Below are 13,040 nucleotides of genomic sequence, written 5' to 3' on the forward strand. Positions count from 1 at the left end.
TTCTTTAAAGCTATCGAATTTTCAAAGTAAGGGATTTGAAAGGAATTCATTGCAGACAGAAAGCAGAAATCTGCTGATGCAATATATGAATATGGATTGGGAAAATTGTAATTTCGGTCCTCTATGTTGGCCTATTTACGGATTTCATCCTCTAATTTGTCATGTTTCAATTTCACATGCAATAACTTTTCAAGTATGGTATTTTTGGCCCTATTTTGCATGATTTTTTTTTAATTTATGAGTTATGACGCGTCAAAGAAACATGATACTTATATATGAACGCTTAAAAATTATATATTCACCATCCAACTTAGCCTTGACTTTGATTATGTAAGAGGACGGGTTTATAAACCAAGTTAGAGGAGCATTTGTAATTTTTAAGCGTCCAAATAAATAGTTTTTGGCAAGTTTGTGAACTAAATCATTAAACAGGTAAAATTCAAAGTTCAAATGTAATAAGACCAAAAATGCTAAATTTGCTAAGTTATTGCATGTAAAATTGAAATACGACAACTTAAAGGACTCAATTCCTACGCATTAGTAACATACAGGACCAAAACTATGAATACTATGGATTATATTCTATATAATGAGATATTATGTGTTATGTGCTATTTGTTATTTTAGCACACTTTCTTACTGTACCTTTAGCTCGTTAGATGTTTATGATGCAACTGGGGATAATGTGAACGTGTATAGTTGCTCCAGGACACGAAGAGGTCAGACAAAATTGTGTTTATACGCTAGGCTTCTTGTTGTTATGTTTTGATAAGTGTACTCTGAATTGCTTCGGCAAAGACACTCTGTTATGATTTTTGTTTTGTAAGGAAAAAAGTTCAATAAAGATTGTAAATTCATTTCCAGTTTTTGATGTAAAAGTTTTCCTCTCTAAGGATGTATTTTAGTACATGAAGCTGTGTTTCTCAAGTCGGATTATAATTTATGATCAATAAAATATTTTGGTCTTTTCAAGACTAAGCATTTCAAGAAATGTCCTTTGTGCTGGTATTAAACTTAGCGCTTACTAATGCAAGCAGGATTTTGAGTTCCGAAAATGTCACAATTACTGTTCATTTACTTCGGAAAATTGGTTTTACAGTTACTCTTAAAGGGAAAATGGATATTATTTCCAAAATCACAACACCTGTGCAATGGGAGAAAAGGGAGTGTTACACTACCTGGGTGTCCATTGCATATCCAGTGTTCCCAGCATGAGGCCCAACAACCACTGGTAGGTCATACTGCTCCAAGTACCTCCAAATTGTATCTTTCATAATAGGAGATACATGGACGAATGTAGCAATGGCATTACGAAGAGCACCCTATAGGACGTAGATGAAGAAGATAGTCAGGCCCAGAACCGAGTGGAAACATTTTTTTAATGCCATGAAACAAAATTTAAAACTGAAAACATGAATAGAAAAAGCAAAATCGATGAGATCGACCTTGAGATAAGGAGGAACATTCTCGTAACTGAGGAGTTTGAACAGTGGCTCAATATCTGGAAACCAGTTCTTCCTCTCAATGGGACTACCATTTTCCACAACCTATATTGCAGGAAAAGACAAAATTTAACCAAGTATTCAGACTTCAATATCATTTACAAACACGGTTACTACCTTTTGTTGAATGGTTTTCCATGATACTATGAAACTATTGAATGTGTAAATATATTGAAACTATTGAATGTGTAAATATATAGACACGACAACTTTAAGAAGCAAAATCCAAGCCAAGTATAAAGATACACAATCCAAAAAACTGAGAGTTGATAGAAACTTCAATGCAAATAGAACCCCGGTTTATCAGAGTAAATTTTTTTATGCACGGGCTTCCAATAATTCACACTAATATAGTCAGGATTCCTGGCTCAGATAGACACTACTAGCTAAAAAATGCATATTAGAGAATGATATTTAAGACCATCATCATTAACATTATAACACTCTCTAAGATCAAAGAGCCAAGTGCTTCAAAGTTCAAAATCAGCGCCTCAAGATTAACGATGAGCTCAAGCTGTCACCCATAATCTGATGGACATGCCAACTGCTTAAATTTATGTGGGAGAATATAGACGCTTTCTGTGTATACCGCTTCACTGGTTTGATCAACATATGCAAAGTTTTTACAGGTCTTTTTATGCTTAACACATTTCTGTATTTACCCATTTCTGAAATCGAGACTGAAAAGGATAAAAAGAAACACCAAAGAATTTCTTTAACAAATAATTTTAATGGATACAACAAAAACAAATTGATCAGATATATGTCAAATACTAATAACAATTCATTATCAAATGCAATGAAGTGAAGAAAACTGAGATCCATTACACAGAAACATAAAAAAAATCAGTAGCACAAGATCACTCCTGATTAAAAAACATTACCCAGACAGGATACAATCAATGTAGACTGAGAAAATGGCAATTAACAAATGAAAAACGAAAAAGGAAGCTAAAACGATTAGTAACTTGTAGATGTAGTCACAGAAAAATAAGGAAAAAAATGAAAGGATATGCAAATAAACGGCAAAGAAGACAAATACAATATAGCATGCAACAAGAAGAAAGGTTACAAGATAATTATAAGATATGCTAGGTAAAAACATGATATCAAATGAACTGATAAGCCAAAAAACACCTGCAACTCAGTGTGCTTAGATATTAAATCAAGATAGCTTTACTTAGAAACTGATATAAGAAACAGCTAGATAATTCTTTATCTAGGTAATTCTTAATTTCTAGACAGTATCATGAAAGAATTTTGAATGGGCATAAGGACAGGTTTAGGATATAGCAACAAGGATGTATTTTTAAGATCTTCCGAAAGATCTCAGGCTATAGAAATTTATGATAGAAAGCAAAGACAGAGAAGATCATCAATATGGATTAAACATCAGGATGAGACAGTAAACAAGTTCAGGGATTGGTGATTTTACCATCTCTGGATTATTTGTAGGTTGCTAAACATACAGAGTTTCTTTATTTTCTTTCATTGTAAAGATTTCAACATTTTGGAGTACTTTTCTTGTCCGGAAAACGAAATCTGATTTGAAACGGATTTCCTTGCTCCTTGTGTTTCCTAGTTATTTTCAACGTAGGAATATGTGCAGAGAAGAATACTAGTACATCTATTTTCTCTCGACCCATAACATTAACGGAACAATTTATCTCCTCTGAAAATTTTGCAATTTCAATGTCCAGACTTGAAACTCTGTTGACTTTATTTAAATGTTAATCCGTAACTTTACACCATAGAAGATTCTTGGAAGACCAGTTATATTTGAAGGTCTTTTTCAGCTTCAGTGTGATCAGAAAGTTCTACTTTTTAGCCTAATCTCCTTATTTTACTTTCTCTCTTTCCTACTTATCTTTCCAAACTTTATCTTATTTCCAGGGCCACCTTTAACTTCCACATTAAAGGACTGTCCTGAATGATCTTCAATATAGAGATCAAATGAAAAATGCTAGGTTAGAATATATAATAAGTTCATAATATATTCCACAAGCACTGCTACATTTGTAAAGACATTTTCTTCACTAATGAAGACATTTTGGAAGGTAAGTACTGACTGAAGGTAATATATCTTCAAACAGCTCTTCCTCAAATTAAGTGGAAAGAGAAGTTAAAAAAAATGGGAAACAACAAAGAGAACTAATTCTAGAGTAGAGATCGAGTGTATCCAGAGAGGTGCATATTGAGTGTAATACATATTCACTATTTTACCTGTTGTAGAACATTCAAATAAGCAACTAGTGCTCTTGCATCTCCTTCCTGAAACTCCGGCAGTAGTGCTCCTGGACTCTGAACAGATTGTTTGAACTTGTCCTCGTACATAGATAAACCTTCAAATAAGGTACTCCAACCGATAGAGCGGAACGTTTTCCCCTGAAGCAGCTCAAAAACTTTGGAGGCGCCCTCCGGATTACGAGCCTAATTGAAGGAAGCAACACCAAACAGGCAAACGAATGAAATCGAATTCAATATTTTAGTACGGTAATCAACAGTAAACAGAGATGATGTTCACTTCACATACCAAGGTACTCAGCATTTTCAAGAATGCTACGAGAGTTTGAAAATTAGTATGATCCTCACCAGAGAACTTCACGAACGTCCAAATAACGTCATTACCAGACAATAGCTGAGGTTCCTTCTGGGAAAGTACTGAATTTTAGTTACAGCGTACAGGGATCTAAAAGGATAGAGAGCGAGAGAGTATCCCAGAGATGTAATGTGGTTCGGCCATTTGGCCTACATCCACGAATAAAGTGCCAATTTAAAATAACACTTTGAATTGTTCTCCCATATCATCCCACATACAATATGACCTATATATACAGGTTTAAAAGACATGTAGAATATATATTACTTGAAGAAAATCACACATATCAACTTAGATATTATCAAATATTCTGTTATCCGAGAATCATGCATACCTCACAATCCCAGCCATCCTGATGTGATTTTGATTTTTAACAAACAGAACCGGAGTACAGGTTGGTAATTAGTGACTCACAGACAACACTTTCATATTTGACCTTCAACAGAGTTCATGATTCATGGAAAATGAAGACTCAATAGTATTTGCTAACAAATTACTAGAAATAGTTCAAAACATAAAGATACCATAAATAAAAGAGTCAATAATTCTCATGAGCCATTTACAAAAGGAATAGCATCCTGACCTGATAAATTTCACTCACAAACTCCAAAACGGAAACAAAAGGTTGCCTCCCAATTTCATATGTTTCTTGTGGATGGCCACTACCTTCGATAATCTGATTATGTGAGGCAGTACGGTATGGACTAAGCATAGCCATAGCTTTCTCCTTCGTTTCTTTTACCTACCAAATTTTTGAATCAAATCAGCAAATTTCAGCATAAAAAATGCTAAGCATGCTCCTATAACACATTGAAATTATAACAATACAGCAGCTACAATGAAATCATACTATGTAAATAAAAGACTTCGGTGTCAATGTTGTCTAAAATTCAACTCAAAAAAGCCGTCCCTGACTAGTGTCAGTAGTACATGGATCCATTGCACTCCTCAAAGACCATCTACAAAGTTAAGCCACAACGCTCCAAATCACAGTCCAAATTAGTGGACCACTGCTATAATTAAATGTGCCGAAACCATCTTAATTGATGGCTTGGGATTGTTTCTTCGACATAGGAGATTTACCTAATTTACAAGCCAAGCGTATCTATATTCATGTTCTCTTGCTGTAAAGAAATTTGATCTTAATAATTTCATGTTAATAATACTTAATTAATGTAGACACAATGTTTCATCAAATATGACACATCACATCTCCAGCGTCATTACAATTTATAATAAAACCTTAACGGAACTTGTCAACAAGAGAAAACCGGGTGTTAGTCTCCACTTAACAATCAATCTCAATCTCAGATAACTCCCACCCTACTAACTATCAATACCATGCTTGCAAACATAGACAAACAAGATAAATCCCAACCACTGCTCTCAATATTCAATAATAATTGATGCATGAGTTCAAAGGCAACCTAATTCAACCAACCTTGTCTCTACCAAGCGGATGAGAAAGAAAGCATGTCATTAGCTTGTGAAGATAAGCATTATACATAAAGACCACATCCTCGTCTTCATTCTGTACAAAAACACAAAACTGAAATTTAGGACATGTTCAAGAAGATTGATACAGAAAAACAATCTTGCATCCTAATCAATCAAACATCATAAATGATGTTCAAGGAAATAGATACAAGAAATCCTGGATTGAACGTACAGTACATCAACAAAAAACATGACTAAAAGATATAAGAAACAAACACTCACACGTAGCACTAAGCTATTCAAGCATGAGATGGCATGCATCCTTTAATTAAAAAATCTCCATCATAAGAGATGGGAATATAAAACAACGGTTGTATAAGGAATCCATCTATTTGAGAAGGTACCACATGAGGATTCAGTGTAACATTACTTGAAGAGACATCAGATAAAACTCTTGCAGACAAAGGTTAAAAATAAAAATTAAGGGGCTCAGAAACCTAACCACCCTTATAATTAAATTGGAATCTGACGAGTTCAGTATTGCTTCATTTACCAGTAAAACAATCCAATATAAAGATTAATCAAACCTGATATGCTGCACTGTGAAGAATCATATCAAGCCAAAACTGGAAACTGTTATTGGCAAAAATAACTTCCAGGCATGAGAAAACACTTTTTGTATCAGTAGACAAAGGACTAGCTGCTATCTCTCCCACATCATTTCCATCTTGTACCAAAATCAAATGTACAACCCATGCAAGCCGCACACAATCAACAAAGCCTTCCACTACAGGATCATTTCCAGCAACCATCACCTTATAAGGAAGCATTACATCACATAAGGTTTAAATTGACATAGACAAAAATACAGTATGAGACATGTCTGCACGTCTTATCTTACAATCTCGTTAAATTCACGCCTAAAAGAAGCATCATTAGACAATACAGACGCCTTGTCAGCTGTGGTGCTCAAAGCATCCGATATGAAAGCGATGACAAGGGAGAAAAGAAGGCTAAATGTAATCTGCACACAGAAAGGACGGAACTTTACACGGTCAGTGACAAAAGTACAGGAAAATAATGTGAAATGACAAATGAAGAGAAGGAATGGCTTGTGCTTGATAAACATATCACATTTCCTAAAATCGTGTCAACGGATATTAGTTTATTGCTGGAAGGAATTTTTGGCACTATCAGGATTGTGCCCCAGCATGAAATTAAGTTAAACAGTGTTCTTGCATATTATAAAACCACTGATTCGCAGATTATGTTTCCAAAAATTTGGTTTAATTGCTTGGTATTTGTCTTCCTATCGAGAAACATTTTATATGAGAAACTGACTGTAGATGTATGTAAGTAAACTTTAGTGATAGTTCCTAAGAAGAAATCATCCATTTGTATCCTTTCTATAAGGTCAGAATATATAAAACTGGATATAATGCACACAAGCTTCAATGAGCAAGAAACTCAGACAACATACAAAAAGGAGATCCAATACATTTACTTCTTGTTAGTAATCCCAAGAAGATTGGTTATGTGGGTACATTTGAGCTGTAAGAAAAATTACATGCAGTGTGCACCTATGTCAAATGTCTTTGTCCTGGCTCTGCAGCCCTAACCTATGTTGCACAGGAACGAGGACACGTCGAAACGTGGAAACAACATATTCCAAAAAGAAGGACACCGGAAATGGGGGATATGTGTAAATATTAATAATATAGGAGTATTTATAAATATAATATATATACATATATATATATATATACATACATATATATATATATGTGTGTGTGTGTGTGTGTGTGTTTTATTAATTGAAAATTTATTTTATATATTTTCATACAAATATCTTCAGAAAAAATATTATTATCAACTATTACATATATATATATATATATATATATATATATATATATATATATATATATATATATATATATGTGTGTGTGTGTGTGTGTGTGTGTGTGTGTTTTATTAATTGAAAATTTATTTTATATATTTTCATACAAATATCTTCAGAAAAAATATTATTATCAACTATTAATTTGCAATTGATTATTAAATCATGTAAATAATTAAGGAACCAACAAAAATATTTGGAAATTTGCTATTGAAACATGTCTATAAATTTTCAAAACTACAAGAAGGGCCCACAAAGTTTCCGAAAGGTGTCCGTGAGTGTCCAACACAAAACGTGTCAGAAGTTGAAGTAACAAAGGACCTAACCTGATGCTTTGAGGATTCCAGGGCCCCACTATATTCTCCAGCACTCTCTTTTAGAGCAAAAAAAATGTCTTTAACATCTTTAGAGCCTGCATGAAGCAAATCCAATCAGTCCATTAATCTCAGTTTCTTACATAGAGAAGCATCAAAATATGCTAAATCATCTTTATACCTAAGCTCACTGACAATCACTTCATCCATGAGTCTCATAGCCAAAAACATGAGGGAAACTATACAACCTTGGTAGTGCCAAATCACACACAACAAACTTGTGGAATTCATTAATTCATATTGGATCTGCATATTCATAATATATCTAATTTGGTTGAGGTGGTTCTGTTTAATAGTGAATTAAGCCCAGTACCTCTTTATTTGTTTACTGAAATAAAGGGTGACGCAAAACATCTTCTATGTAACGGAACCTAAAATGAGAAGCAACACAACAACCAGACAAAAGTATGTTTGAAGATGGGAGGCATTTGAAAGAGCATAAAGGATAATAGCAAATTCATAATTACTCAACTGGAATTTTTATAACGGATAAGGTAATCCAAACTGTAAAGTTAAACCCCAACCTAGATGAAATACCATTTTTCTTTTGTGTATTTAAACATGACAATGCTGTAGGATTCAATGAAATAAATATAGCAAAAAAATCGTTGTTCAGGCTTACTTGCACGCTCCACCAACATTGAAAGAACAAGGCAATGACCAAGAATAAGCCGTTCCCTAGTAATTACAGCCTTTCTTTCCACCAGAGCACCCCTAGAGTCAAGAATGTGGCTATCAGAGTTGGGCCCACCTGAGCCCGTTGGCTCTTCTCGTCTGAGTTCCTAGTGAAAATGAGAAAAATAGTGAGAAATGTAGAGAAATATAATAAAAAAAAAGATAGTGATGAACAAGAAGAACAAAAACTGGGAAAATCCAGAAAATGTACAATATTGTAAAAGAAAAATAAAAGGGAAAAACAGAAACATAATAGAAGAATGAAATGTAAAACCGTCATGCCTTTATGGGTCTACTGGTAATATAACTTCTTCATATAATTTTTTTAACAGATCCATTGTAATAAAATCCATGACAACACTTAACTACGGACATCTATGCAAAACCCTGCTAAGAAGAAGTCTTACATTTACAAAAGCAATAGAAATACTACGGTTGCAAAACAGTTCACATCGCTAGAACTTTTGATAGTGGATGTTTATGGTTTTTTTTATTTCCACTTCCTTACTTAAAAGCCTCTGGAAATCTTCGGAACAGAAACTTAACTAACAAACTTTTATTATAATTTATAATCAGTATTTGTCGGTTTTTGTATAACGTAATAATAACAATATCAAATGGCATCAATATTGTAACAAACAATATGAACACTGTATTAATTACAAATCTAGCTTATTTATGTATACCACAAAGATTTGCATAGCAATTTATAATTGAAGTATGATAAAATAATCTGAATAGTAAAAATAAGCACATACTTAAGCAAGCGATTACATTCCTTACATTTTTTTATACTGTATACAATTCAATTAATTAAGTGACAGTGATAGAATGCGAGGGCAATCTGGGAAGTTTCATCAGCTTGTAGTTTTTCAAATGAAGGTGAAGGTTAAGATGTTGCACAATATCCAGTTAACCCAAGCAATAAGAAGCATACCAAGTGCTGCTTCCAGCGTCAAACTTTAGCTTAGTTACAGAGGACAGCTCAGAAATGCAGGTGTTACAAAATATGCACTGCCAATATAAGCTAGAAGCTGAAAATCACACATTTTTAAGCGTTTCAAAACAGGTCCTTTAAGTGATCCACAATTGCACTGTACCAACTCGGGAACTCTTTGCAAGCAATAAAATTGCAGTTTTATTCATTTAAAAAACTAAACAAAATACAAGAGCGGAAGGACGAGTAAGCACAACTAATTATCGATATGAACAGAACATGCAAGAGATAATACTGCATTCCTATTAAAAGATATTAGGAAGAAGGTGGAACCTTTATAAGTAAAATTAATCGCTGTCTAAGTCCAGAAGTAATGAGATCTTCCAAATAACTTTGAATGTCAGCTACAAGATCCGCATCAAGACCCTGGTCGAGAACAACTGCCTGTAAGAAGCCAAAAATAATCAACATCACGAACACGGTAAGGTTTTATCATTAGAAATGCAATCAAGATGATGCATTACCCTAAATAGCATGTATAGTGATGTCAGTAAATCTCTTCTCTCTGTATACCAAAGTCCCGCGCTAAGGCGAAAAATTTCTAGTGGCTCTCGACCTAGAAATCCCCACTGAAAGACGAACAAATAAAATGTTTTCAAGCAGCAATAGAAAAACATGATAACTCAAGTCATATTAACTGCAAGTCAAATTAGTAATTGAAGAAAAATCGAAAAAAAAGGAACTTCTCTGCTAATCAGATATTACCTCTTGATTGGCAGAAACAAGCAAACGCACGCAATCTATTTCATTGAGATGGAGATCTTCACTCAATTTTAAAGCCTAGGGGTTCAAAAATGAACAAGTAGTTAAAATGAAAGGCTTAGATAACAAGACAAAGATTTGGAGCAGAATCAAACAGTAAGGAGATAGATATGGAATAGGGAACACATCATATGCACAAAAGTATCAGTACCCAACAACTGTATCTTTAGCCAAGGAAATATATACCATTACACCTGTATGCATGCATGTGTGCCAATGTTTTACTTAAAATATTATGCCAAAATATTTAAGCATATGATGTGCCATGCTCATAAATATTCGTCAATTTTTTTATGATCTCTGTTGGCCAAAAAAAATATGCCGCATGATTATATGTCTACGAGCTTAAACTGATCGTTATTTTCATTACATACATAACTCTAAGCTTCAGTATTCAAAATATCTTGCACATAGTTCTCAGTGCCAATACTGTAGGATCAAAAGGTATATGCCTTTCATTTTATGTGCTTCCATGGATTAACTGTTGATTAGGACTTACAATATAAATAATGGAAAGTAGAAAAGGATATAGAAACTAACTATCTGAACATCGTGATCATCAAGTGATAATGGCGCAGCATCTGGCAATCTCACTTCTTTTGACTGGACTTGAGCTCTGTCTGACGGTTTTGGAGGCTAGAAAAAAGTGAGCAGAAGAGAGAAATAAATAACTTGGTAGAAATGACATCAGAAATTACAACTATGCCGACAAAGGATGTTAAGAACCTTTACATTGAAATTTTTTCCACTACTAACCATCTTTTGAGATCGGTGTTATATTTACAAAACACACAAGAAAATAACTTAAAATGGAAAATGAAAAAGAAAAAGAATAACATATTCTTTCTAAACAGGTATTTTATGTGCATAACAAGTGTAAATGAGATGTAGCGTATTATAGAAAAATACTTGTGAATTCGAAATTTCCTCAAGAAATGAAAAATTAATGTTATTCTGATTCAGCGCAACATAAACAAAATCTAATTTCATAAGATAAACATATATGCCCAATACAAGAACTTGGGTGAATTTTGTTCCTAAAGGACAGAAGAAGAAGAAAAGAAAAACTTGGGTAAACCGAGAGAAACGTTAGAGTAAGAATGTACGGGATACGAGAGGAGAGCCTTGAGGGAGGGGAGCGAGTGGCGAATGGCGTGAATAAGCTCGATTCTCTGGGCGGCGGTGGGCGGAGTCCGCCCTAGTAGAGTCGACTCGATTACCGATAACAGTTGCTTAGGTGACACCATCGATCTCGCGAATCCCTTTTCTGATGCTGCTGGGTTAATGGGGAGAGAGAGAGAGAAAAAAGAGAGAGAGAGGGTTCTAAGGCGGGAAAAGCCCTAGTCGAGGGTTTTAGCCTTTTACCCTAATTTTGGTATGAAAAAGGGTATTTATTTGCTTCATTTCCGATTGCAATCGCTATAGCAATAATGTCTGAAAAAATTCAAATTCCTCCTCACTTTTCTCCTCTCCAAGACTCCAACTTAAAAATATTTATATTAAAGTTCTCCCCAAAAAAAAACAGAGAAAAAGGAAAAACAATTACATTGAACAATTTTTCTATTTAACATTTATCTATTGTTTTGACATAGATTGTTTTTACACATAAAAGGAGATATTGATTTTTTTTTTTAGACATTCATTAATAATAAAGATAAGTTTATTTTTTGTTTTAAAATTACTCTTTGACAAGTTTATTTTTTGTTTTAAAATTACTCCTAACATTTTAAGCACATCTTTATCTTATATATAAAAGGTGTGTTTTAACATTTTAATCACACCCTTAGAGCAACTCTAGTGCAAAATATCAAAATTGAATTCTCAAATATTCATTTTGATATTTGAAATAATATTTTAATATCAATTAAAATTCATTTACTCCAACCATGGTTATCAAAGTAATTATTAATTGGAAGTTTATGAGTGATTTTATTTGTAATTGCCACATGTCAACTTATGATTGGATGTTTAGATAATTACATTTTCCGGCAAGTATATTTACATCGCGAGAGGTTAATAATAATAATAATAATAATAATAATAATAATAATAATAATAATAATAATAATAATAATAATAATAATAATAATAATAATAATTAAATGGCTGCAAAATAGGAGATAAAAAAAATTATGTATAGACATAAATTAATTTATTTTTATAAATATGTCATTAGGGTTTCTTAGGTTGCTCTAACGTTTATTTATTTAATATATACTAGTAATTTAACACGTGCGATGCACAGGATTAGAATAAATTTAATGCAAATAAATCTATTTATCCAGCAATCCATAAATCTTTAAAAAAACACTACAAAAATATTAGTAAATTGTGTGTTTCGATTAATAACCATTTCTCAAGCCTCCGTTCCAAATCTCCTAAAAAATTAAAATCAGAATGATTTTAGAACCAAATCTCCAAACAAATCGGAAATATAATAAATCCAACATATGCAGAAAATAGTGAACTGAAAACAAATGTTGATTATGGGATGGGAGAATATAAGTAATGAATAGTCCAAATTCATTTCAGGTGCATTTGGATTTGGATGGAGGGATTTGGAGGAGGGATTCAAATTCATAATAACAAATTCCTTAAATTGTTTGGATTGCGGGATTTGGGGATGAATTTCAAATCCACACCCCTCCTTTTTAGTTGATTTTAGAGCAATTTGGGTGGATTTTAAATGATTCTAAATTGGAGTATTTCCAAATTTATTTCCCAAATCAAACCATCCATCCAAATGGGCACTTATTTATAAATCGTCTAGTAAGAAAATAGATATGCTAATGAG

At 33.2% G+C, this 13,040-nt stretch overlaps 1 protein-coding gene across 1 annotated transcript in view; it reads right to left on the minus strand.

The window, feature by feature from the left end:
• EMB3142 (nuclear pore complex protein (DUF3414)) overlaps positions 1–11,792 on the minus strand; it is a 30,671-nt gene extending 18,879 nt beyond the window's left edge. The window contains exons 1-15 of the mRNA XM_012990985.2: positions 11,353–11,792; positions 10,787–10,882; positions 10,190–10,264; positions 9,949–10,053; positions 9,758–9,868; positions 8,435–8,594; positions 7,765–7,850; positions 6,440–6,562; positions 6,126–6,353; positions 5,543–5,632; positions 4,685–4,843; positions 4,036–4,152; positions 3,726–3,932; positions 1,446–1,547; positions 1,179–1,322 (exon numbers count right to left, since the gene is read on the minus strand). Of these exons, the coding sequence (XP_012846439.2) occupies positions 1,179–1,322; positions 1,446–1,547; positions 3,726–3,932; positions 4,036–4,152; positions 4,685–4,843; positions 5,543–5,632; positions 6,126–6,353; positions 6,440–6,562; positions 7,765–7,850; positions 8,435–8,594; positions 9,758–9,868; positions 9,949–10,053; positions 10,190–10,264; positions 10,787–10,882; positions 11,353–11,493 (1,944 nt within the window). The 5' untranslated portion in view covers positions 11,494–11,792. The remainder of the gene's footprint in view (positions 1–1,178; positions 1,323–1,445; positions 1,548–3,725; positions 3,933–4,035; positions 4,153–4,684; positions 4,844–5,542; positions 5,633–6,125; positions 6,354–6,439; positions 6,563–7,764; positions 7,851–8,434; positions 8,595–9,757; positions 9,869–9,948; positions 10,054–10,189; positions 10,265–10,786; positions 10,883–11,352) is intronic.
• Between the last annotated feature and the right edge of the window lie 1,248 nt (positions 11,793–13,040).

The sequence above is a fragment of the Erythranthe guttata genome, chromosome 10, assembly GCF_056151865.1.
Source record: "Erythranthe guttata isolate IM_541 chromosome 10, IM_541, whole genome shotgun sequence".
NCBI lineage: Eukaryota > Viridiplantae > Streptophyta > Magnoliopsida > Lamiales > Phrymaceae > Erythranthe > Erythranthe guttata.